Below are 22,564 nucleotides of genomic sequence, written 5' to 3'. Positions count from 1 at the left end.
AATGTTCGTTCCACTAGAGCTCCACCCAGTTCCTCAGTTACATCATCAGTGCAGAGTGCATCAAGATGGATGAGGGGAAGGTGGAAGCCGTCAAAGCCTGGCCAGAACCCACCACCATCAAAGAACTTCAGCGCTTCCTTGAGTTTGCTAACTTCAATCGATGATTCATACAAAATTACAGCCAAGTCACAGCTGCTCTGACCTCCCTCTTCAAGAAGAAGCCCAAATCTCTATCCTGGTCACCTGAGGCCACCCATGCCTTCAACCAGGTAAAGATAGCCTTCACATCTGCTCCACTGCTCCGCCATCCCAACCCAGAAAGACCCATTGTTGAGGTGGATGCCTCCACCTTGGGCGTGGGTGCCGTCCTCTCACAGCAGCAGTGGAATCCAGCCCGTCTCCATCCTTGTGCATACTTCTCCAAAAGACTCAACCCGGCGGAGCAAAATTATGACATCGGCAACAGAGAACTCCTAGCCATCAAATTAGCTTTGGATGAGTGCCGGCACTGGTTGGAGGGGGCCCGTCATCCCTTCCTGGTCCTAACTGATCATCGGAATCTGGAATATCTGAGAGATGCCAAGAGACTGAATCCATGGCAAGCTCTATGGGCCCTCTTCTTCTCCCGGTTTAACTTCTCTATCACCTATCGTCCAGGGTCAAAGAACTGCGAAGCTGATGCTCTTTCAAGACTCTATGCTCCTGAGGAATGTTCTGACCAACCTGAATCCATCCTGCCACCCAGTCTTGTGATCAGCCCCATCCAGTGGACCCTGGACAATAGGATTGCCGAGGCTGCCGCCACTGAGCCAGCTCTGCCGAGCTGCCCACCCAACATGACATATGTTCCGTCATCACAACGTATTCCTCTCATTGAATCCATCCACTCCTCTATTGGCACTGGTCACCCTGGGACCAATCATACCCTCTCGCTCATCCAGGAACAGTTCTGGTGGCCCAGAATGGCCATGGACATCAGAAGGTTTGTCCAGGGTTGTGAAGAATGCACCATGGCAAGAACACCTTGTCACCTTCCAGCTGCAAAACTCCTCCTGTTGCCTGTTCCCAGAAGACTGTGGTCACACCTAGGAGTGGATTTTATGACAGATTTACCTGCATTTAATGAGTTTACCTGTATTCTTGTCATTGTAGATCAGTTTTCCAAAGCCTGCCACCTGATCCCTCTGAAAGGCCCACCCACAGCCATAGAAACTGCAGAATTGCTTTTCAAACATGTATTCAAGTTCTTCGGTCTTCATGAGGATATCATTTCTGATAGAGGACCACAATTCATCTCCAGAGTATGGAAAGCCTTTCTCTCGCTCTTGGGTGTGACCATCAGCCTCTCGTCAGGATATCACCCCCAGACAAATGGGCAAACAGAGAGGAAAATCCAGGAAGTAGGACGTTTCCTCCGAACCTTCTGCCACAGCCACCAGAACTCCTGGTACCGGTTCCTGGCATGTGCCGAGTACGCCCAGAACTCACTCCACCAACCTGAGACTGGGTTAACACCATTCCAGTGCATACTCGGCTATCAGCCACAATTGTTCCCGTGTGATGGGAACCCTCTGAAGTTCCAGCAGTCAACCATTTGTTCCATGAGAGCGAGAGGGTCTGGGACGCAGCCCATCATCATCTGCAGCAAGCAGTGCGCTGTCATAAGGGCCACGCCGGTGTCCGGAGATCCTCGACTCCCATCTTCCAGCCTGAACAGAAGGTGTGGCTCTCCACCAAGGATATCAGGTTGCACCTGCCCTGCAAGAAAATAAGTCCCAGATACATTGGTCCCTTCACCATCCTGGAACAGGTCAACCCAGTGACGTATAAGCTACAATTACCCCCCACTACAGAATTCACCCAACATTTCATGCATCACTCCTCAAAGTCTTCCCCCCACCTTTGTCTGCTTCCGCTACAGAGCCTGGCCCAGCAGAGGAACCCCCCTGCCACTGCTCCTGGAGGATGGACCCATCTATGCTATCAAGGAAATCCTGGACTCCTGGTGCCGTAGGGGTCGTCTCGAGTACCTGGTCGACTGGGAGGGATATGGACCAGAGGAATGCTCCTGGGTCCCTCCAGATGACATCCTGGATCCTGCCCTCACTCAGGCCTTCCACCTGAACCATCCTGATCGTCCTGCTCCACGCAGACGGGGCTGGCCACGGAGCTGGGGTGTACAGTCCTCTGGAGCGGGGGGGGGTTTAATGTCACGATCATGCCAGGCTCTCCCTCACTCACTCAGCCTTCACACTCACCGGAATGCTAATCATGCACATCTGACATTCATCAGCCCTCATCACCAGCACTATAAGAAGAGCACACACACCCTCAGTCATTGTCTGGCCTCGTCTGAGGCTTCAGACTACTTACCTCGATGCCTACCTGCTACATGCCTCTATTGTATACTACCAGTGTTGTTACTTCGATCCAGTCATTCCAAGTCACTATTCAGTCATCCAGTCATCCCTGTCATCATCCAGTCTTCCAACCATCCACGTCGTCATGCAGTCTTCCTTTGTCTCCTCGTCTTCTCCCTTGTGTTTGTGTGTGTGCTCTGGAAACCTGTAAGACAAACCCACAGTTACTATCAGACCATCCTGCATTTCAAGAACCTCTCTATTGATCATCTTACCTGTTTAAATACTGGGTTCCAGCTGATTCATTAATAAACGTACCTGTATTATATGATCCATCTCTCTATCGTCATTGTGTCTAAGCTGGTACGTGACACAACCTTTGTAGAGCAATACTTCAGGCAGAAAATTCCACCAGTCACAAACTTCAGAAAATTGTGCATCGTGCATTAGAATGAGAACACAACTATTGCTGGGCTTAAAAGATACAAGAACTAAATCAGTGTGGCACATCTCAAAAGGAGGACAATGTGGCCTCCCATGTGCTACTTAAAGAAATAGTAATTTTCAAAAATGAAAATTCTCTCATCATTTACTCACCTTCATGCCATCCTGGATGTGTATGACTCTCTTCAGAACACAAATAAAGATTTTCAGAAGAATATTTCAGCTCTGTACAATACAAGTGAATGGATGGTAACATTTTGATGCTCCAAAAAGCACATAAAGACAGCACAGAAGTAATCCATATGACTCCAGTGGTTAAATCCATGACTTCAGAATTGATATGATAGGTGTGGGTGAGAAAAAGATCAATATTTAAGTCAATTTTTGCTAGAAATTCTTCTCCCTGCCCAGTAGATGGCAATATGCATGAAGAATGTGAATCACCAAAAACAAAAGAAGAAGAAAGTGAAAGTTAATGTGGAGATTGACCGAGCAGGGAGGAGAATTTATGGAAGGGATTTTAGATTGGCTCTCATAGAGACCTGCTGGAAGTAATATTGGTGAAACCCTTGTGGATGGCGCAATTTCAGGTGTTTCTGAAGAAACGACATAATATTCATATTTAGGTGAAACGTATACACATTTCACAACCTGAAAAATCTGTGAAAAGATATATCCACGGCCACTGGAGTGTGGGCTGCAGTTGCACCAGTAGAGGGGTAACCTCAGGCTACTAATGCTTATTTGAGGGGAAAACATGCGGACTGCGAATGCTTATTAGAGGGAAAAGCATGCAGAGTCTACAGAGAAAAGAAAATAAATATTAGTAACATTTAGAAACAATGTGACCAGCAACATAAATTATCTAGGAATAAAGAGAGTTGCAGCTCTGCAATGCATACAGAAATGTAGGAGAAATGTGCTGAGAAATACATCTCAATAAATGATGTGAAAAAACAGCATAAAATGATCTGAGAAATAAAAGAGCTTTGGCTCTTGCAATCATGATTAAAGGATTCACTTGTGGTCATTCGCTCCTTAGGAGTATGACTGCCACCTGCTGTACAATATACGTCTTGCATGGGAAATGCATCGCATAGCGATATGTGTGAACAGCATGAAATGATCTAGGAATAAAGAGAGTTCTTCACTGTATACGGAAATGCAGGAAAAATGAATGGATTTTATCTGTGTGAAGCATTTGTCCTGACGGGATGAGGGAAAGTCATGTTATAGTGTAGAGATGAGTGGAAATTTGTAGCAGTGCTTGCTTCATGTTATTGGGGCTGTGTGGCAGGGCGAGCTCTAATGCTGAGAGGAGGCGAGACAAGTTGCAGGATGATTATGAATGAGTTGGGATGCGGTGCCTCTTGCGGAGCCGAATTCGGCTCATGTCTGTTCGGACAGAGTCTGTTTATAACTGCAGTATGCTGTGGAATGGTCTGAGTGAGTGCTGCGTGGCAGCGAGCTCATGCTAAAATGTCTGCGTTGGTTTGGAAAGAAGTTGTCATTAGAGTATTGGTCAATTGGAAGGAGTTTGCTGTTGCATGATTGCACCTGTGTTCTCAGTGGAATAAATCACGCTCCAAAGGGCACTTTGGAGGGAGAAACAATTGTGATATTCATGTTAGATGACGATGAACAATCGCTGGATAGAGCACGCCCTAAATGAGCTGCGCGGTTTCTTGAAATGGTGGTTGGATTGAATAATTAATCTTTGTTTCTCTCGCTTTCGAATAAAAAAGGCACTGTAATGGAAATCGAATGGCATGAAGCCAGAACGGGTGGAAAGTTTAGATAAGAGAACATATGAGCAGCTGTGGAGAACTGTTTCACAGGTATACAGAGCCAGAGCAGCCAGTTTGTGGAAGCAACTTCACGCTACAAACAGCTTCAGCAAATGGAGCATAGAGAGATAGACATAACAAACATAAAAAACATAACACTTAATGTGGTAGTTGTCAATACTGCAAAAACAAAAAAACAAAAAACAAATGAGCTGTTGTGGCAGCTTTTGTTGAATAACAAGATTGTTTGGATGGAAGACCTGTTCTGATGATGGCGAATGCTTTGCAGCGAAGTTGCATCTGATGATCCGACTGCCTGGATCTGTTCATGGGTAATGGGCGGGGCCAAATGCCGGACTGTCATGTCAGGAGAGTTGTCACAGGAACCAGGTAAGCAGCGGCTTATATACTCCTACTAGCGGGCTGTGATTTGTCCGATTAAAATTAACATGCTCCTCCCGAACCTCTGTTAATTAACTCCATGTGAACCTCTGCATTTATTTCAGTATGGACTTAAAAAAAAAACACTTAATCGTTATTCATACTGTTCATACCAAATCCCTAAGTTTAAATATTGCATATTAACTTCTACTGAATTTACTCATATAAACCATGACTTGTATCAGTATCACACATAGATAACTAATATTGGCATTATGTCCATGTTGTTTCGCCAGAGAACTGGCTCCCCCAGTGAGCCTAGTTTCCCCCGAGGTTATTTTTTTTTCATAAATCATCATCGTCTTATGGAGTTTTGTGTTCCTTCCCACAGTCTCCTTTGGCATGTTTTTTGCATACCAAAAAAGAAAGGTAAGCTGACTGAAACAGGAAATTTTTTAGCAATACATAGACATTGGTAGTCATGTACAATTTATGACAATGTATGATACCGGTGTTGTCAGATTTTACTGCTGATTTGAAATATGTCCATTGATCGAAATCTTGACCAATCGTTTAGGAGTCTTTTCCCATTCAAGTAGATAGGAGCTGCATTGGCATGAATGGAAATAGCCTCCTGAGAGTGTTCCAAAGATGGATGACAGTGGACTGACTTGCTAGAAAGACTGTGTTTACACAACGTGTTATGATTTGACTTAATTTCTAATAAAAAAATAAGTCCAAAGATCCAAAATATCCCACGATCCACAACGTGAAATTTTAATTAACTCAAATATGTAAACAAGTTATATATCTTAAGTTTCTTAAGATAGAAGTTAATAAAATTATTTTATTAACAGTAATTAAACAATTCCCAAATTCAAATTAAACATTGCCTAAATGTATTTAAATAAACCGAAGTAAGTATATTTTAAGAGGAAAATGCCAATACTTGCATTTCTTAAGCGTTAATTAATTAAATTATATTTAAACAATAGGCTATATGCTCATGTTATTTGGAGTCCTTCACGTGCGTTTTGTGATATTAACGTCAATGATTAATTGATCGTTCATTTTCACGACGATCAATTATGAAAATTCCTGAAAATTGACAATTATTTAATACATACATAAAACATAAAAAAGAAGGAACCCAAACACAAGATCATGCGGTTAAACCAATACAGTGTTCCAGAAGTATATGAAACTGAAGACAGCTGTCTCATCAAAGGTATGTGTGAACTGTGAATGGAATGACAATTTTATAGCCAGTCTCTCTCTGTGCCGGCGTGGAAGCAGATTTTAACCTCTTTAGTTAGATTGTCAACATTCGAACTGTGAATGGAGAATGTTTGTGACTAATATTTTTGTAAATAAATAAATAGTCGGTAACTGTAATTTTGACACTCTTGGAAGCTGGTCTGGTCACTGATATATATAGGATTGGATCACTGACGCAACGGTAAACACTCAGCAGGAGGTGAAGACACCAGAAGTGGTCGAGCAGCCATCTTGGTATGCCCAAAGTGTCATAGAGAATCAATGACTGACAGCTGAAAACGCCCCCGTTTTACCATCTCCAACCTGCAGATTTGACAGTCTTATTTCACCCTCTAGAGACAATCATATTTAATTAGCTTGCTATGGATAATATTCGTTACGAGAGAGAAGATATATGCAGATCGCGACGCCAGAGCATTCATCTGCTCCAGTGTTCCACTTATCTGTACAGCACAATGATCACCAAAGGAAGCGGCAAAACTGTCCACAGTTGTGATATAAGTAGAAAACCTGTTATATCTGCTTGTTTTAGGGTGACAACACATCTTTCACAAGAAGGATCCTTTAAAAAGTCAAACCGGGACTTCTAAATTGCCTTGGATATGCCTGTTTTAATAGTGAAGTGCTCTCTGTAGTCATACATGGATACATGTCATAAATTAAGAGTTAATTTGCCATTGAAATGTAGCGAATCATTTTAAGTAACCAGCTTTGCTGTTCTCCCTCATTCTCTGCGCACTCGCTGCTTGTGTGTGGTAGAGGGAGGGAGAAAGAGTGTGCGCTCTGAGCAAGTGACAGCGAGAAAAAGACACACTTTGAAGAAAACAATGCAAGTAGCTCTAAACGAACACTTCGATGTTCGCAATAAATAAGTTTGAACAGGGCCGTAACCACAATTACTGGACTCAAGATGGCACCGAGTATGGCTGCTGCGTTGCGAGCTCTGACACAACATTGTAGTGTTTTGTTTGTTTTGTTTACAACTCTTATGTTTTTTGTCTTGGATGTTGTCTGCCTTATTGTCTACGACAGACAAACACTTTTGGACATTAGTTCTGCAATTACACACCATAAACCGGACTTCAAATTCCACAATGCCGACCCGCTGTTTACAAACACACCAGCGGAGCCCTTTGTCTGGGCTGCCCGGCCGCGGAAACGCAAAAGGAAAAGGGGAAACAGAGCCGCCGTTCTCATCAGAGTAAGGTGTCATGCAAATCGACCCCTGCTACCCAGTATTCTACTGGCAAATGTTCAGTCTCTGGACAACAAGCTCTGCGAGCTAAGAGCGCGGATCTCTTTCCAACGAGAGACGAGGGACTGCTGCATTATCTGCCTTACAGAAACTTGGATGTCTGCGGAGATTCCAGACTCAGCCATTGAACTCGCGGGGTTCTCCATGCACTGAGTGGACAGAGCGAAAGACCTCTCAGGTAAAAGCAGAGGTGGTGGTGTATGTTTTATGATCAACAAATCCAGGTGTGATCAGAGGAACGTACATTCTATCAAGTCTTTCTGCTCTCCTGACATCCTGCCACAAGCCGACACAGACCGGCACTCAAGGAACTGTATGGGATTATAAGAAAGCAGGAAACCGCGTACCCTGAGGCCATGTTCATTGTGACCGGGGACTTTAACAAAGCCATTCTCAAATCAGACGCACCAAAATACCACCAACACATTAGTTTTAACACATGAGGGGACCAGGTTTTGGACCATTGCTACTCTCCCTTCCGGGACGGCTACAAATCCCTCCCCCGCCCACCATTTGGCAAATCGGACCACTCTCCCATTCTGCTTCTGCCCGCTTACAGGCAGAAACTGAAACAGGAAGCACCCACCCTCAGAACGATCCAGTGCTGGTCGGACCAATCAGACTCTATGCTACAAGACTGTTTTGATCACGCGGACTGGGAGATGTTCCGGTCCGCCTCTGATGACGACATCGAGCTTTACGCTGATAGTGTAACGTGTTTCATCAGAAAGTGCGTAGAGGATGTTGTTCCAAGCAAAACAATACGGATCTACCCGAGCCAGAAACCTTGGATTAATAGTGATGTTCGCGCGGCACTTGATGTGCGGACCTCCGCTTTTAATTCCGGGAATGTAGAGGAGCATAAACAAGCCAGTTATGCCCTCCGAAAAACTATCAGAACAGCAAAACATCAGTACAGGAACAAGATTGAAGGACAGTTTAACACCACCAACTCTGGAAGCATGTGGCAGGGAATTAACATCATCACAAACTTTAAAGGGAATAAAAACTCCGCCGTGAACACCGCTGCCTCTCTCCCGGATGAGCTAAATACTTTTTATGCTCGTTTCGAGGGAAATAACACCGCCCTCGTGGAGAGAGCTCACGCGGCCGAAGCTACAGAGGTTAGTTCACTCTCCGTCTCTGTAGCGGATGTAACCCGATCCTTTCGACGGGTGAATATCCGCAAAGCCGTGGGTGCTGACGGCATTCTGAGCCACGTCATCAGAGCATGTGCGAACCAACTGGCTGGTGTTTTTACGGACATTTTCAACCTTTCCCTCTCTTTGTCTGTAGTCCCCACATGCTTTAAAACGTCCACCATTGTGCCTGTTCCAAAGCAATCCAAAATCACTTGCTTAAATGACTGGTGTCCTGTTGCTCTGACCCCCATCATCAGCAAATGCTTTGAGAGACTAATCAGAGATTACATCTGCTCTGTGCTGCCTCCATCACTGGACCCATTGCAGTTTGCTTACTGCAACAACCGCTCCACTGATGATGGCATTGCATCTACAATACACACTGCTCTCTACCACCTGGAAAAAAAGAACACTTATGTGAGAATGTTGTTTGTAGACTACAGCTCAGCATTCAACACCATAGTGCCCTCCAAGCTTGATGAGAAACTCCGGGCTCTTGGCTTAAACAGCTCACTGTGCAGCTGGATCCTGGACTTCCTGTCAAGCAGATGCCTGGTGGTTAGAATGGGCAGCAACATCTCCTCATCACTGACCCTCAACACTGGAGCCCCGCATGGCTGTGTTCTCAGCCCACTCCTGTATTCCCTGTACATACATGACTGTGTGGCAATACACAGCTCCAATGCCATCATTAAGTTTGCTGATGACACGACGGTGGTAGGTCTGATCACTGACAATGATGAAACAGCCTACAGAGAGGAGATGCACACTCTGACACACTGGTGTCAGGAGCACAACCTCTCCCTCAACGTCAGTAAGACAAAGAGCTTGGGGTGGACTTCAGGAGAAGAGATGGAGAACACAGTCCCATCACCATCAATGGAGCACCAGTGGAGAGAGTCAGCAGCTACAAGTTCCTGGGTGTCCACATCACTGGGGAACTCACATGGTCCGTCCACACTGAGGCCGTTGTGAAGAAGGCTCATCAGCACTTCTTCTTCCTGAGACGGCTGAGGAAGTTTGTAATGAACCGCCACATCCTCACACGGTTCTACACAAGCACTGTAGAGAGTATCCTGACTGGCTGCATCTCCGCCTGGTACAGCAATAGCAAAGCCCTGCAAAGGGTGGTGCGAACTGCCAGACACATCATCGGAGGTGAGCTTTGTAGAATATTTTTACCAAGTTAAATATAAATTCATCAAACATAATCAATGTAAATATAGCCATTTTATTCTTTCTGATGGTCAAGCATGGATTTTACTGTGTGTGTGGGTGTGTGTAGAGGCCTGTGGGAAGGAGGCCCCTGAAAATGGAATGTGTAATCACATATGGTAATCATATATGGTAAACTTGAGTCTCATGTTTTGACACTAGACAAAATATAGGATAAGGCCCCGTAAAGAGGTTCCAAATGGAGAGGAGCCTCTCTCATAGTTTCATGTTCTCTAAACAGACTGAAGACACAGTACAAAATATTTGGGGTGTATTGGTCACGCCCTAGGTGAATATGTGTATATAGGCCTGTTTGAATACAGAAAGTCAGTTGTGTTGGGAGCAACTCGGCTTTGCTATCTCTGAAAATAAAGTCTATCTTCTGGCATCAAAACCCCAAGACTTCAAGAGTGATGTTTCACAGAGGTGGCAGAAGCCACAACAGCTTCCCTCCCTCCAGGACATATATACCAGGCGGTGTGTGAAAAAAGCTCGGAGGATCTTCAGAGACTCCAGCCACCCGAGCCATGGGCTGTTCTCACTGCTGCCATCAGGCAGGCGGTATCGCAGCATCAGGACCTGCACCAGATGACTACATGACAGCTTCTTCCCCCAAGCAATCAGACTTTTGAACTCTTGATCTTCCACGATCAAAATACATCAGCACTGCACTTTATTACTCTTATATCTCACACCGGACTGTCATAAATTATATTCTCTCTTAACAACACACTGGCAACTTACTATCAACCGACAGCCTGAATGTCAATAAAATACAATACAACCTACTGTACATTTTATATATACTATATACTATTTTTATTGTATAATGTGTATTCTATATTGTGTGTATTGTATACTGTACATTGTATGTTATTTGTATATTGTGTTATGTGTAATTATGTGTATATTAGATTTTAAATTGTTTTGTTTAAATCTGATGTTTATTGTAAATTGGTATATTATCAAAAACATTTACGGAGCAGTTCCCTGTCTGTCACTCACTCGATGTTGTGTCAATGTAGTGACACTAGGGGTACGATCTTGAGAGCCCCAATCACCTTTGCTTAAAATAGAAAAGGTCAATAAAAATAGGCGAGTGGAATTTGCATGCCACTCTCCACCCCGGACATACGGGTATTAAAGGAGATGGCGTGCATCACTCATTCAGATTTTTTCTTCGGAGCCGAATGCTTGTGTGTTCGTCCTCTCACCTCTTGCTACGCTGCTGGATTTTTTATGCCGCATATCAGCGGTCACCCTCGCACGGTTGAGTGTTGTGTTTCCCCTGGGTGCTTCGGCAGCCTGAGTCTGCGGGTGCTAAAAGAGTATATTCAAAAGAGTATATTTTCTCTAAAAGAGCTCGCGCAAACGCTTGCCGTCTTTTTAATGATGTCATTCCGCCTTTGTGCTACTGGATGTGGCCATTATCTCTCCCCTCCGGATACCCATAAAATCTGCCTTGAGTGTCTGGGGCACCAGCACGCTGAAGCGGCTTTCGTGGAAGGGTTGTGTTCTCATTGCGAGAACATGCCCATGAGAACATTCCGGTAGTGGCTAACTTCCTTCTTCATGAAGCAAGGAGCCACCGCGTCTGCTCCCCAACCCGGTCCATCCTGGGCTGACGCTCAGCCGGCCGGGTCGGCAGGCATCGCGGCGATCTGGATGTGGACATGTTCACCACGTGAAGAGCTGCAAACGTCTGGCAGACATTTGCGGTGAATCACAAGCTTATTTGCATGTGGAAATAATGAGAGGAAGATTTGTGGAGAATATACGTCTTGTTTGCCAGAACTAAATTTTTTGTAAGGGTTGCTCAGGCTTTCAAGAAACAGGAAAAATTCCTGACTTTAAATAATTACACGTGTAGGACGTTTGAGTTGAAGGGATGTGCATGCAGATTTCAGATATAAAATCAGTGATTAAATGAGCAATGTTTACTCGCTAAAATGAGGTCACTTCCTATTAAGTCAATGTTTGGGTATAGCAATTCAGTTCTATATAATAAATGAACAATAACTATATTATAAATTGGACATAGTGACTGCAGAATGTTGTTGTGATGACATCACAACCAGCTCAGTTTGCGGCCTTCCCACTTCAAAACTGGTTCCGGCACCGGTGGCTGATTGTCTCAGAAGCGGAGGCAACTGAGGTTCATCACCCAGATTGAGGTGTGTAATTGTACCACCATGAGGAATTAAAGAGCATTGAGACTGGGCATGTCAAATCCCCCCTTAAAAAAATTATTAAAAAAGATAAATCCATATTTAGTTGTATTTTGAATCACTTGTTGACTTACTTTTGCATCATTATCTTTGTTTTATTATTAAGAAACTGCTATAAGTCTATTTTGCTATAAAAGTAAAGGTATTGGAAATTGTAATCCTGCCCCTTTAAGAGTTAGCTTCCTTCGGGATGTTCAGTCCCTCTCGCTCAATCCGCTTTTCAACTATTTCAACGCATCAACACTCCAGTCCAGCAGGAGGCGGAAATTCACCAGAAGTTGCAGAAAACACAAGTAGAAGAAGAAGAAGAAGACCTGAGATCCACTACACTATTTGAGAGTTAAAATCGGTACGTGTTTTGTGTGTTTTACATTGAGAGATTAAGATTTTTCTCTGCATGTTGTTTTTCTCTCTTTGGTGTTTTAATGACTTTAAAAGAAGCTCATTATCGTCTGATGTAGTTTGTTTTGTTACTGGTCACATGCAAGAGGTGAGAAAAACAACAAAACAGTTAAGAACCAGTAGATTATTTACACTTTCTGTCTGTGACTAAACTCAAGCACTTTAAGTTAAGATTCTCGTGTTGGCATATATACATATATTTTCATTTTTGATATTAATTGAATCTGCCCATTTGATCCTATTATTAAATAAAGTCCACTGGAAATGTCAGAGGTTTTTGCTCTTTAATGAATTTTAATAACAGTATCATGCTTTCCTAACGGTGAGGAGCAATCTCACTGTAATGATAACCCTAAACTGTCATGTAAACATATACTTGTATTAAAGATTAATACCTGTAAAATTGTGTCTAATTAACTTATATATCCACAAAAAAAAAAAAAAAAAAAAAAAAAACCTGGACATTTGAACATGTTTATTTGTTTTATTTAAAGATTGCTTATTATGCTTTTTGGGATTTTACCTTTCCTTTAGTGTGTAATATAGCTCTTTGTGCATGTAAAAGGTCCGCAAAGTTACAAAGTGCAAAAGGGAGTTATTCTCTCCCACAGACAACACTGCTCAAGAACTACAAGAAACGGGCTGTTTGTAGTCCAGCCTTTTCTTCCGTAAAGTATCTACGTCACTATGTAACACATTTGCATAATGTCCGCCTACGGGCTACTTTGGCCCACCCTCAAACAAACGTAGTTATAGCCGAGGCATTGATGAGTTGGGTTAGTGTTGTCGCCATGTCGAGAAGACGCTGTTTTCACTGTGAAAGCAAAACCTCTTTGTTTGGACTTCCAAAGGCAGACGAATTGAAGAATCAGTGGTTAAAATTGATTTTTAGCACTATTCCTCAGCAGTACAACCACAACCAATGCTGGATTTTTAAGTCAGTTACCCCTGAAAGATGGCGCAGTTCCCACTTTGTTGGGACAATCTGGTGCTTCAGGATCACAACCTGTAAATATTCTTGATTATTTGTGGATTTATCTGCTACCCAGAGTTCAAATGAGGAGTTTTGTGTTGTAGCAACGGTGTACACCCAGTGCACAGCGGTAGGCCTCTGCTAACCCGATAGCTAATGTTATTGTGTTGAAATAGTTTTGCTATCCATGTTAGTCCACGGCTAACTTTCTCACTAACTGTGAGTAAGCCTCTGTTCTTCGTTCATATCTCGGGCGAAAAAGGTTCGGCCCATTCCAGCAAAAGATGACTAATTTAGATGCACTACGTGTCTTTTACTTGAAGCTTTGTCAGGTTCACAATATCGACAGTGTACTTGTAAGAAAGCTACAAAAGTAAAACTTACCACTGTGAAACGTCCTGCTCAAGTCATGCTTGCGAAGCTGGTTCTAGTCGATCAGCTTGTTCTTCCTATTTTTCATTATCGGGGACAAACTGGTGCGGCAAAAACCGACGCCACTGCTACTAGGGTTGTGCAGATAGACAATGATATCGGGGATCGATGACAGTCAGAGATATCGCCAATAGCTGATGCCTTTTATGATATTAAGTCTAAATTTGGCTCGTTTTCCCATTAATGTATTAAATTTATTATTATTAGGCTATTATTAATATAAAATTAATATTACAATTAATTTTCCCTGCCATAGTTTCACATTGACATCACTGCATATAACCGGCACTTGCGACACCCACACACGTGTGTGAAGATTATAAAAATGAGGATTACTCCTCATTGAAAATGTTTTAAAAACAGACTACAAAACTACATCCCACATCAAATTTGAATTGCAAGGTGATAGACCTATATTCACAAATTATGTCAAGAGTGCTTGTTATAAAAGAGACACATCATTCTTATACAGTTGTTGTTTGAGCCATATTAATATTGTCATTATTTAATTAGCGTACTATAAAGAGGCTATTTCTAGTCTTGACTTCCCCCAACTAACATTAATGTATGGGCCACAAGAGAAATAGTTGATATACCGTTATCAGCATATGTTGAGGTAGGTTCAGCTGTTCCTGTGCCTTGCGGAGCTCTCGTCATCTCTGCCAGCTGTGAGAGAATGCGCATTAATGTAGCGACAGATGCCAAAAGCTCAATCAGTTTTTGCTTTCTTCTTCTGTAGTGAATAATTGACTGCCACATTCAAGTTATGGCCAAAGCAGTTTAGCCCTCGTATGGCCGCAACAATTTTGGCCCTGTTGTCAGTGGTGATGCATGAAATTTTACTCTCTTCTATGTCCTGATCGTGCATGACCTCTGTCAGCCCCTTAGCCAGCCCCACAGCCAGTACCTCTGCAGTGTGGTTCTCTGGGATGAATGTTGTTTCGGGATATTTTGCCTCCAGTTTCCAATCCTCCGAAATATGTGATATCCACGGGCTTGAATTTTGCATCTGGTTTAAAACCGAAATATTGCCAAATAGGCAACATGACATTTTTCTTTATCACCAGCTTCATCTTTGCTTGCAAAATGATGGACAACGATTCTCATTTTCTGTGCGTCATTTCCCGTGATAATAAAAGTAAATAATTAAATAATAATGAGTAAATACTGTAAGTAAATAAATAAGTAAATGAGTAAACTATTGTTGTTTTATATATACACACACATACAGGTGCATCTCAATTAGAATGTCGTGGAAAAGTTCATTTATTTCAGTAATTCAACTCAAATTGTGAAACTCGTGTATTAAATAAATTCAGTGCACACAGACTGAAGTAGTTTAAGTCTTTGGTTCTTTTAATTGTGATGATTTTGGCTCACATTTAACAAAAACCCACCAATTCACTATCTCAAAAAATTAGAATACATCATAAGACCAATAAAAAAAAAACATTTTTAGTGAATTGTTGGCCTTCTGGAAAGTATGTTCATTTACATGTACTCAATACTTGGTAGGGGCTCCTTTTGCTTTAATTACTGCCTCAAATCGGCGTGGCATGGAGGTGATCAGTTTGTGGCACTGCTGAGGTGGTATGGAAGCCCAGGTTTCTTTGACAGTGGCCTTCAGCTCATCTGCATTTTTTGGTCTCTTGTTTCTCATTTTCCTCTTGACAATACCCCATAGATTCTCTATGGGGTTCAGGTCTGGTGAGTTTGCTGGCCAGTCAAGCACACCAACACCATGGTCATTTAACCAACTTTTGGTGCTTTTGGCAGTGTGGGCAGGTGCCAAATCCTGCTGGAAAATGAAATCAGCATCTTTAAAAAGCTGGTCATCAGAAGGAAGCATGAAGTGCTCCAAAATTTCTTGGTAAACGGGTGCAGTGACTTTGCTTTTCAAAAAACACAATGGACCAACACCAGCAGATGACATTGCACCCCAAATCATCACAGACTGTGGAAACTTAACACTGGACTTCAAGCAACTTGGGCTATGAGCTTCTCCACCCTTCCTCCAGACTCTAGGACCTTGGTTTCCAAATGAAATACAAAACTTGCTCTCATCTGAAAAGAGGACTTTGGACCACTGGGCAACAGTCCAGTTCTTCTTCTCCTTAGCCCAGGTAAGACGCCTCTGACGTTGTCTGTGGTTCAGGAGTGGCTTAACAAGAGGAATACGACAACTGTAGCCAAATTCCTTGACACGTCTGTGTGTGGTGGCTCTTGATGCCTTGACCCCAGCCTCAGTCCATTCCTTGTGAAGTTCACCAAAATTCTTGAATCGATTTTGCTGGACAATCATAAGGCTGCGGTTCTCTCGGTTGGTTGTGCATCTTTTTCTTCAACACTTTTTCCTTCCACTCAACTTTCTGTTAACATGCTTGGATACAGCACTCTGTGAACAGCCAGCTTCTTTGGCAATGAATGTTTGTGGCTTACCCTCCTTGTGAAGGGTGTCAATGATTGTCTTCTGGACAACTGTCAGATCAGCAGTCTTCCCCATGATTGTGTAGCCTAGTGAACCAAACTGAGAGACCATTTTGAAGGCTCAGGAAACCTTTGCAGGTGTTTTGAGTTGATTAGCTGATTGGCATGTCAAAATATTCTAATTTTTCGAGATAGTGAATTGGTGGGTTTTTGTTAAATGTGAGCCAAAATCATCACAATTAAAAGAACCAAAGACTTAAACTACTTCAGTCTGTGTGCACTGAATTTATTTAATACACGAGTTTCACAATTTGAGTTGAATTACTGAAATAAATGAACTTTTCCACGACATTCTAATTTATTGAGATGCACCTGTACATATACAGTTGCAGTCGAAATTATTCAACCCCCCTGACCAGCAATACATTCTGGTGATGTGAATGAAAACACATCAACTAAAACCTCAGTAAACAGTCAAAGTAAGTTTTTAATAGACATTTGAGTGATTTTGAGAACAAAGAGTTCAGTTTACCCAAATTTTAAAATAAAAAATAACTAATTCTCTCCACAAATGTCATGTCAAAACTATTCAACCCCCAAAGTCAATCAGCTTATTTTTAATTGCATTTTTTGCATAGAAATAAATTTTTGCTTACAACGCTAAACTTAAATTTGAAAACTTAAATAAGTGCCATTGCAGATTGATGACTTAATTTTGTTTTAAAACAATTACTTGTGTAGCTTTGCATATTTAAGAAACAGCTGCATGCAATAGGGGTTGAATAATAATGACATGGCTGTATTTTAAAAAAATCCTGCTATTTAGAAATATTAGGTTATATATTCGCACTATGATTTTGAATGTGTCACTCAACTGATATAGATGTAAAGTTTCATTCTGGGTCATCAGAAAGCTTACCTTTGTAAATCCTTACTGTCTTGGGGGGTTGAATAATTTCGATTGCAACTGTATATATATGTGTGTGTATATACATATTTACATAAACACATTATATTTTTATATATTTGGTACGTTTTAATTTTGTTGTCATGATAATGAAACCAAACACACACATTTATATTTATACCATCTCAGAAGAAGTTAATTTGTTTAACATTCCTGTTCTTGTGTTTAATCATATAATAATGTTTTAGAGTTTGATGAATGTCAGTCCATTATAATGATGATGTTTTTGTGTTTAGATGTTCATCATGAGAGAGCAGGTGGATGTGATTCACGCTGGAGAACAGCAGATGCTGCAGACACCAGTGAAGATTGAAGTGAAGCAGGAGGAGATAAAAGAAGAAAACACAGCAGCGGAACAACAGAGTGATGAAGATGAGGATGAAACCAAAGCAGAGGAACAACAGAGTGATGAAGATGATGATGAAACCGCAACAGAAGAACAACAGAGTGATGAAGATGATGATGAACAGCAGACACCAGTGAAGATGTGTTCAGTGAAGCTGCTGGACTGCAGGAACCTGATGAAGATGAGAGGAAAAACCACAGCAGAGGAAGAACAGAGTGATGAAGATGATGATGATTTTATTCCAGCAGGTATATATTTTTTTGTTCTATTGTCATTTTCATGACAATCAACTGTCATGTCAGAATATGTGACACAAAAGGAGATGTTAGGTAGAATGTAAGTTTCAGTCACCATTTACTTTAATTGTTTAGAAAAAAATTGTAAAAAGTGAATGGTGACTGAGGGTAACATTCAGTCTATATGAATATTATCATGAAATGCAGTATTGATTGTATAAATCAGGGGCGTTTCCTTGTGTCGATCACAGGACAACTGTTGGACGAACAGGTTAAAAGGGAGAGTAGAGAGAGAAACTTCAAGATAACAAGAATCTTAAAGGTGCACTCATTAATTGTAATCCAATAAACTTTTTGTCAAATTCTGCAAATATCTCCTCACAGTCTGCTAGCTGTTCATTCTGTGGTGGGCTGAAAAAAATCTAGTATTTGTACACAGCCCTGGCTCTGTAAATGGGACAAAAACAAAGTGAATCAGGTCGGTCCACACAACACTACTCCAGCCAGTCAGCAACGGGGTGGTTCTTGCGCGTGCACAGGATGGGGGGTGGGGGCAGAGCGTTTTATATATATATATATATAAAAAAGGATTATGATAAGTCGAGGGCTAGGAGCCGCATCAACATCGGCGAGGCTTTTCAGCAGTGGAGAGACTTCCGAAAGTAAAAAGCTTGAAGACAGATACAGAAGTTGCTCTTTTTCTTCTCGATAGGTGGGTAACATAAATTTTGCTGTTTCACAGAACCCATATATGATGTTGTTGTGATGTTAGATTTAGTAGCAGGAGAGATGTGAGTGTCTGGAGCTGGTGTGTGTAAAACCATCTTGCGTGCATGAAATTGGGAGCGGAGCTTCCAGTGGAGCACTTAAGGTAGGGGTGTGTTTGTTTTGGTAGATGAGTTCAAATATGAACAGTGTTTCTCAGGAATCACTGAGTGCACCTTTAAAGATCACTTCTTATTTTGGTGCCCACGTGCTGTTTGACTGACTGACAGGCAGCTTCTGTGTGTGTTCTTTATTTGTGTGTGCTCTCAGAGCGCTATTGGTAATATAGATATGTGCCTAAACTGTAAAATATAATGTATATACTTAAAGATTTTGTTGAGGTATGAACATAAACAATTCGTTAAGTACCGCTCACATAGCTGGATCATTTTAGTAGCTTTAAAAAGTACTAATGTATTATAATCATCCTGTGAAAAACTGTGATTTAAGTTTGGAATAATTGACTCCGGCCCATTAAATTACTGAAAAATAATGCACACCCTGAGGCCAAAGTCAATTCTTCCGCTTATACCACGGTCACCACACCTCGGGACATTCTTCAGGTTCTTATCCCCCCCAAAAAAACTAGTAGAATTGCTTAATTACATAAGCTTAACTTTTACTTTTTCAGTTTCTGAGTGTTTACTTGAATACTCGATGCTGTTAAAGATCAAACTGACCACTCTTTTTGGTATAAAGAGGGACTTCGTTTCCTCAAAATTAATTCATGAGCAAAGGACACAAAGAGTACTATAGGAATAGGATCCCACTGAAATGTTTCAGAAAATTATTTAATCTATTCCTCTTCCCACGTCTACAGCTCGCAACGAAAGAACCAATCTGTTATAATAACATATACTGAAATATGTTAAAGATCTTTTGGGGCGAAAACTAATGTATTTCTCTGCGGACAGGAGTGAAAACAAAATATGTTTCTCTTACCTGTCCAGAGAAATCCCCGTACTGGCCACCAGAGTTGTTAGATTATTTCTTCTATAATCTATGTAGTTCAACCTTTTCGCCCCTAGCACTCTCCGTTGTCCTCTCGCTCAGGAACATGCTTGCAAGGGAAGAGACTCTGACACAAAATTGATATCAAAGCGTCTTCAAAGGTTTATTGACAACTAAACATATTTATACCAGAAAAGTGCATCAAGGAAAATCATCATGCGTCAATATCAGACATCTCTATCTGTATGCCAGTCTAAGAATAGCAGTTTATACCAGTTTGTACTAAAAGACGAGCTTAAGAAATCCTTGAGCTTCAGATAAGGAGAGCAGAAGGAACAGAAAAACAAGTGCTACGTGTCAGTAAAGACTAGTGACAATGGAGGCCCAAAATGAAAAAGTAGGCCTGAAACTGAGAGCAAATCTATATTTCTCTCACACAGTTTTGTTAATTTGGACTTTCATTTGTTCTGTTGCTTGTAATTTCTTTCTTTGTTCTTTATTACTGATTGTTTACTTGAATTATTAGGCTACTTGAGAACTTAAAGTTTACTTAAAAAAATTGTTAGTATTAGTTTCCGTTGCGTTTCGTGGAGATCGCACTTCCACCGGCTAATATACTCTGAAATTGTTTTATCTGCTCTGCATCTATTGTCGCATCTCTGACAGTAATGGTATTTAAAATATTCTCTTCTCTAGAGTTCATTTATTCAAGCCAACTAATAGGGATGTGCACGGATAGTCAACGTTCGGTTAACCGTTTCACACGACACTATACGAATACCAAAATATTTGGTTATTCTACACGTGCAGTAGAGGTCTTCTTCTACCTAATATGAGCTTGACGAGTTCCGACAAACCATCGGGTTCATTTCAGTTTTTCAAGTATAGAGCGAGTTAAGGGCTGTTCAAACATGCATTTGCACTGTTTTTCTACAGTTGAATTCAGAAGTTTACATACACCTTAGCCAAAGACATTTAAACTCAGTTTTTCACAATTCCTGACATTTAATCGTAGAAAACTTTCCCTGTCTTAGATCAGTTAGGATCACTACTTAATTTTAAGAATGTGAAATATCAGAATAATAGAAGAGAGAATGATTTATTTCAGCTTTTATTTCTTTCATCACATTACCAGTGGGTCAGAAATGTGCATATACTTTGTATTTGGTAGCATTGCCTTTAAATTGTTTAACTTGGTCAAGCAATTTGGGTAGCCTTCCACAAGCTTCTCAGAATAAGTTGCTGGAATTTTGGCCCATTCCTCCAGATAGAACTGGTGTAACTGAGTCAGGTTTGTAGGCATCCTTGCTCGCATATGCTTTGTCAGTTCTGCCCATGAATTTTTTATTGGATTGAGGTCAGGGCTTTGTGATGGCCACTCCAATACATTGATTTTGTTGTCCTTAAGCCATTTTGCCACAACTTTGGCAGTATGCTTGGGATCATTGTCCATTTGGAAGACCCATTTGCGACTGAGCTTTAAATTTTGGCTGATCTCTTGAGATATTGCTTCAATATATCCACATAATTTTCCTTCCTCCTGATGCCATCTATTTTGTGAAGTGCACCCTCTTGCAGCAAAGCAACCCCACAGCATGATGCTGCCACCCCCATGCTTCACGGTTGGGATGGTGTTCTTCGGCTTGCAAGCCTCACCCTTTTTTCTCCAAACATAACGATGGTCATTATGGCCAAATAGTAAAATTTTAGTTTCATCAGAACAGAGAACATTTCTCAAAAAGTAAGATTTTTGACCCCATGTGCACTTGCAAACTGTAGTCTGAATTGTTTATAGTGGTTTTGGAGCAGTCACTTCTTCCTAGCTGAGCAGCCTTTCAGGTTATGTCGATACAGGACCCGTTTTACTGTGGATATAGATACCTGTCTACCTGTTTCCTCCAGCATCCTTTACAAGAACCTTTGCTGTTGTTCTGGGATTGATTTGCACTTTTCGCACCAAACTACGTTCATCTCTAGGAGACAGAATGCATCTCCTTCCTGTACGGTATGATGGCCGCTTGTTCCTATGGTGTTTATACTTGCGTACTATTGTTTGTACAGATGAATGTGATACCTTCAGGCATTTGGAAATTGCTCCCAAGGATAAATCGGACTTGTGGAGGTCCACAATTTGTTTCTGAGGTCTTTGCTGATTTCTTTTGATTTTCCCATGATGTCAAGTAAAGAGGCACTGAGTTTGAAGGTAGGCCTTAAAATACATCCACAGGTACATCTCCAAATCAGCTCCTATCAGAAGCTAATTGCCTAATTGCCTAAAGGCTTGACATCAGCCGGTGCCAGCCAAACATCATTTCAGTCTATTACGATGGACTGATGCCATCTCCAACCATAAGACATGGCATCATATGCCATTGCCTGAACCTTGGACTTAATATAGACCTCACAGAAATTACCGGCCAGTTGAACTGCGATGCACCTAACTAAACTCTGCCTGCATCACCTTGGTCTAATGATGGACTACACTCTTGAAATGGAATACATAGATTATCAAGTAGTTGCCAGCAAAACTCTTCATCAGCCAACTAACAAAGGAAAATGCATCTATGAGAACTTCTTCAGTTAATACAGGATTAAAATCTTTTAAACACTGACCCTTAACACCTAGTTTAATAATTTTATACCATGACTTGCTCTGCACATAGGTAATATTGGCATTATATTCATGCTGGCCCCCACAGTGAGCCTGGTTTCTCCCAAGGTTATTTTTCTCCATTAACCAACATCTTATGGAGTTTTGTGTTCCTTGCCACAATTGCCTTCGGCTTGCTCACTGGGGTTATAAATACAATTATTATTTAATTACTTTTAAACACAATTCACAATCGTATTTTATCAAACTACACAATGATGACTATAGATATTACAGTTTCATTTTCTGTTAATGCATGATTTTCTGTAAAGCTGCTTTAAAACGATGTGTGTTGTGAAAGGCGCTATACAAATAAAAATGACTT

At 41.5% G+C, this 22,564-nt stretch overlaps 2 protein-coding genes across 3 annotated transcripts in view; one reads left to right on the top strand and one right to left on the bottom strand.

Moving 5' to 3' along the window:
• LOC127418621 (zinc finger protein 501-like) overlaps positions 1 to 22,564 on the bottom strand; it is a 315,184-nt gene that overhangs the window by 178,131 nt on the left and 114,489 nt on the right. The gene's annotated exons all lie outside the window — the stretch shown is intronic.
• Positions 1 to 22,564, top strand: part of LOC127418556 (zinc finger protein 271-like) — a 270,645-nt gene that overhangs the window by 241,033 nt on the left and 7,048 nt on the right. Inside the window, exons 1-2 of one of the 2 annotated variants that reach the window (XM_051659136.1) lie at positions 12,373 to 12,439; positions 17,528 to 17,885. In XM_051659136.1, coding sequence (XP_051515096.1) covers positions 17,528 to 17,885 — 358 coding nt within the window. In that variant the 5' untranslated portion in view covers positions 12,373 to 12,439. Of the gene's footprint in view, positions 1 to 12,372; positions 12,440 to 17,527; positions 17,886 to 22,564 lie in introns of those variants that run through there. The other variant, XM_051659135.1, reaches the window with a different exon arrangement.

Source organism: Myxocyprinus asiaticus, chromosome 28, assembly GCF_019703515.2.
Source record: "Myxocyprinus asiaticus isolate MX2 ecotype Aquarium Trade chromosome 28, UBuf_Myxa_2, whole genome shotgun sequence".
NCBI lineage: Eukaryota > Metazoa > Chordata > Actinopteri > Cypriniformes > Catostomidae > Myxocyprinus > Myxocyprinus asiaticus.
The sequence above is the reverse complement of the archived record's forward strand: the minus strand, read 5'-3'. Positions and strand labels throughout refer to the sequence as shown.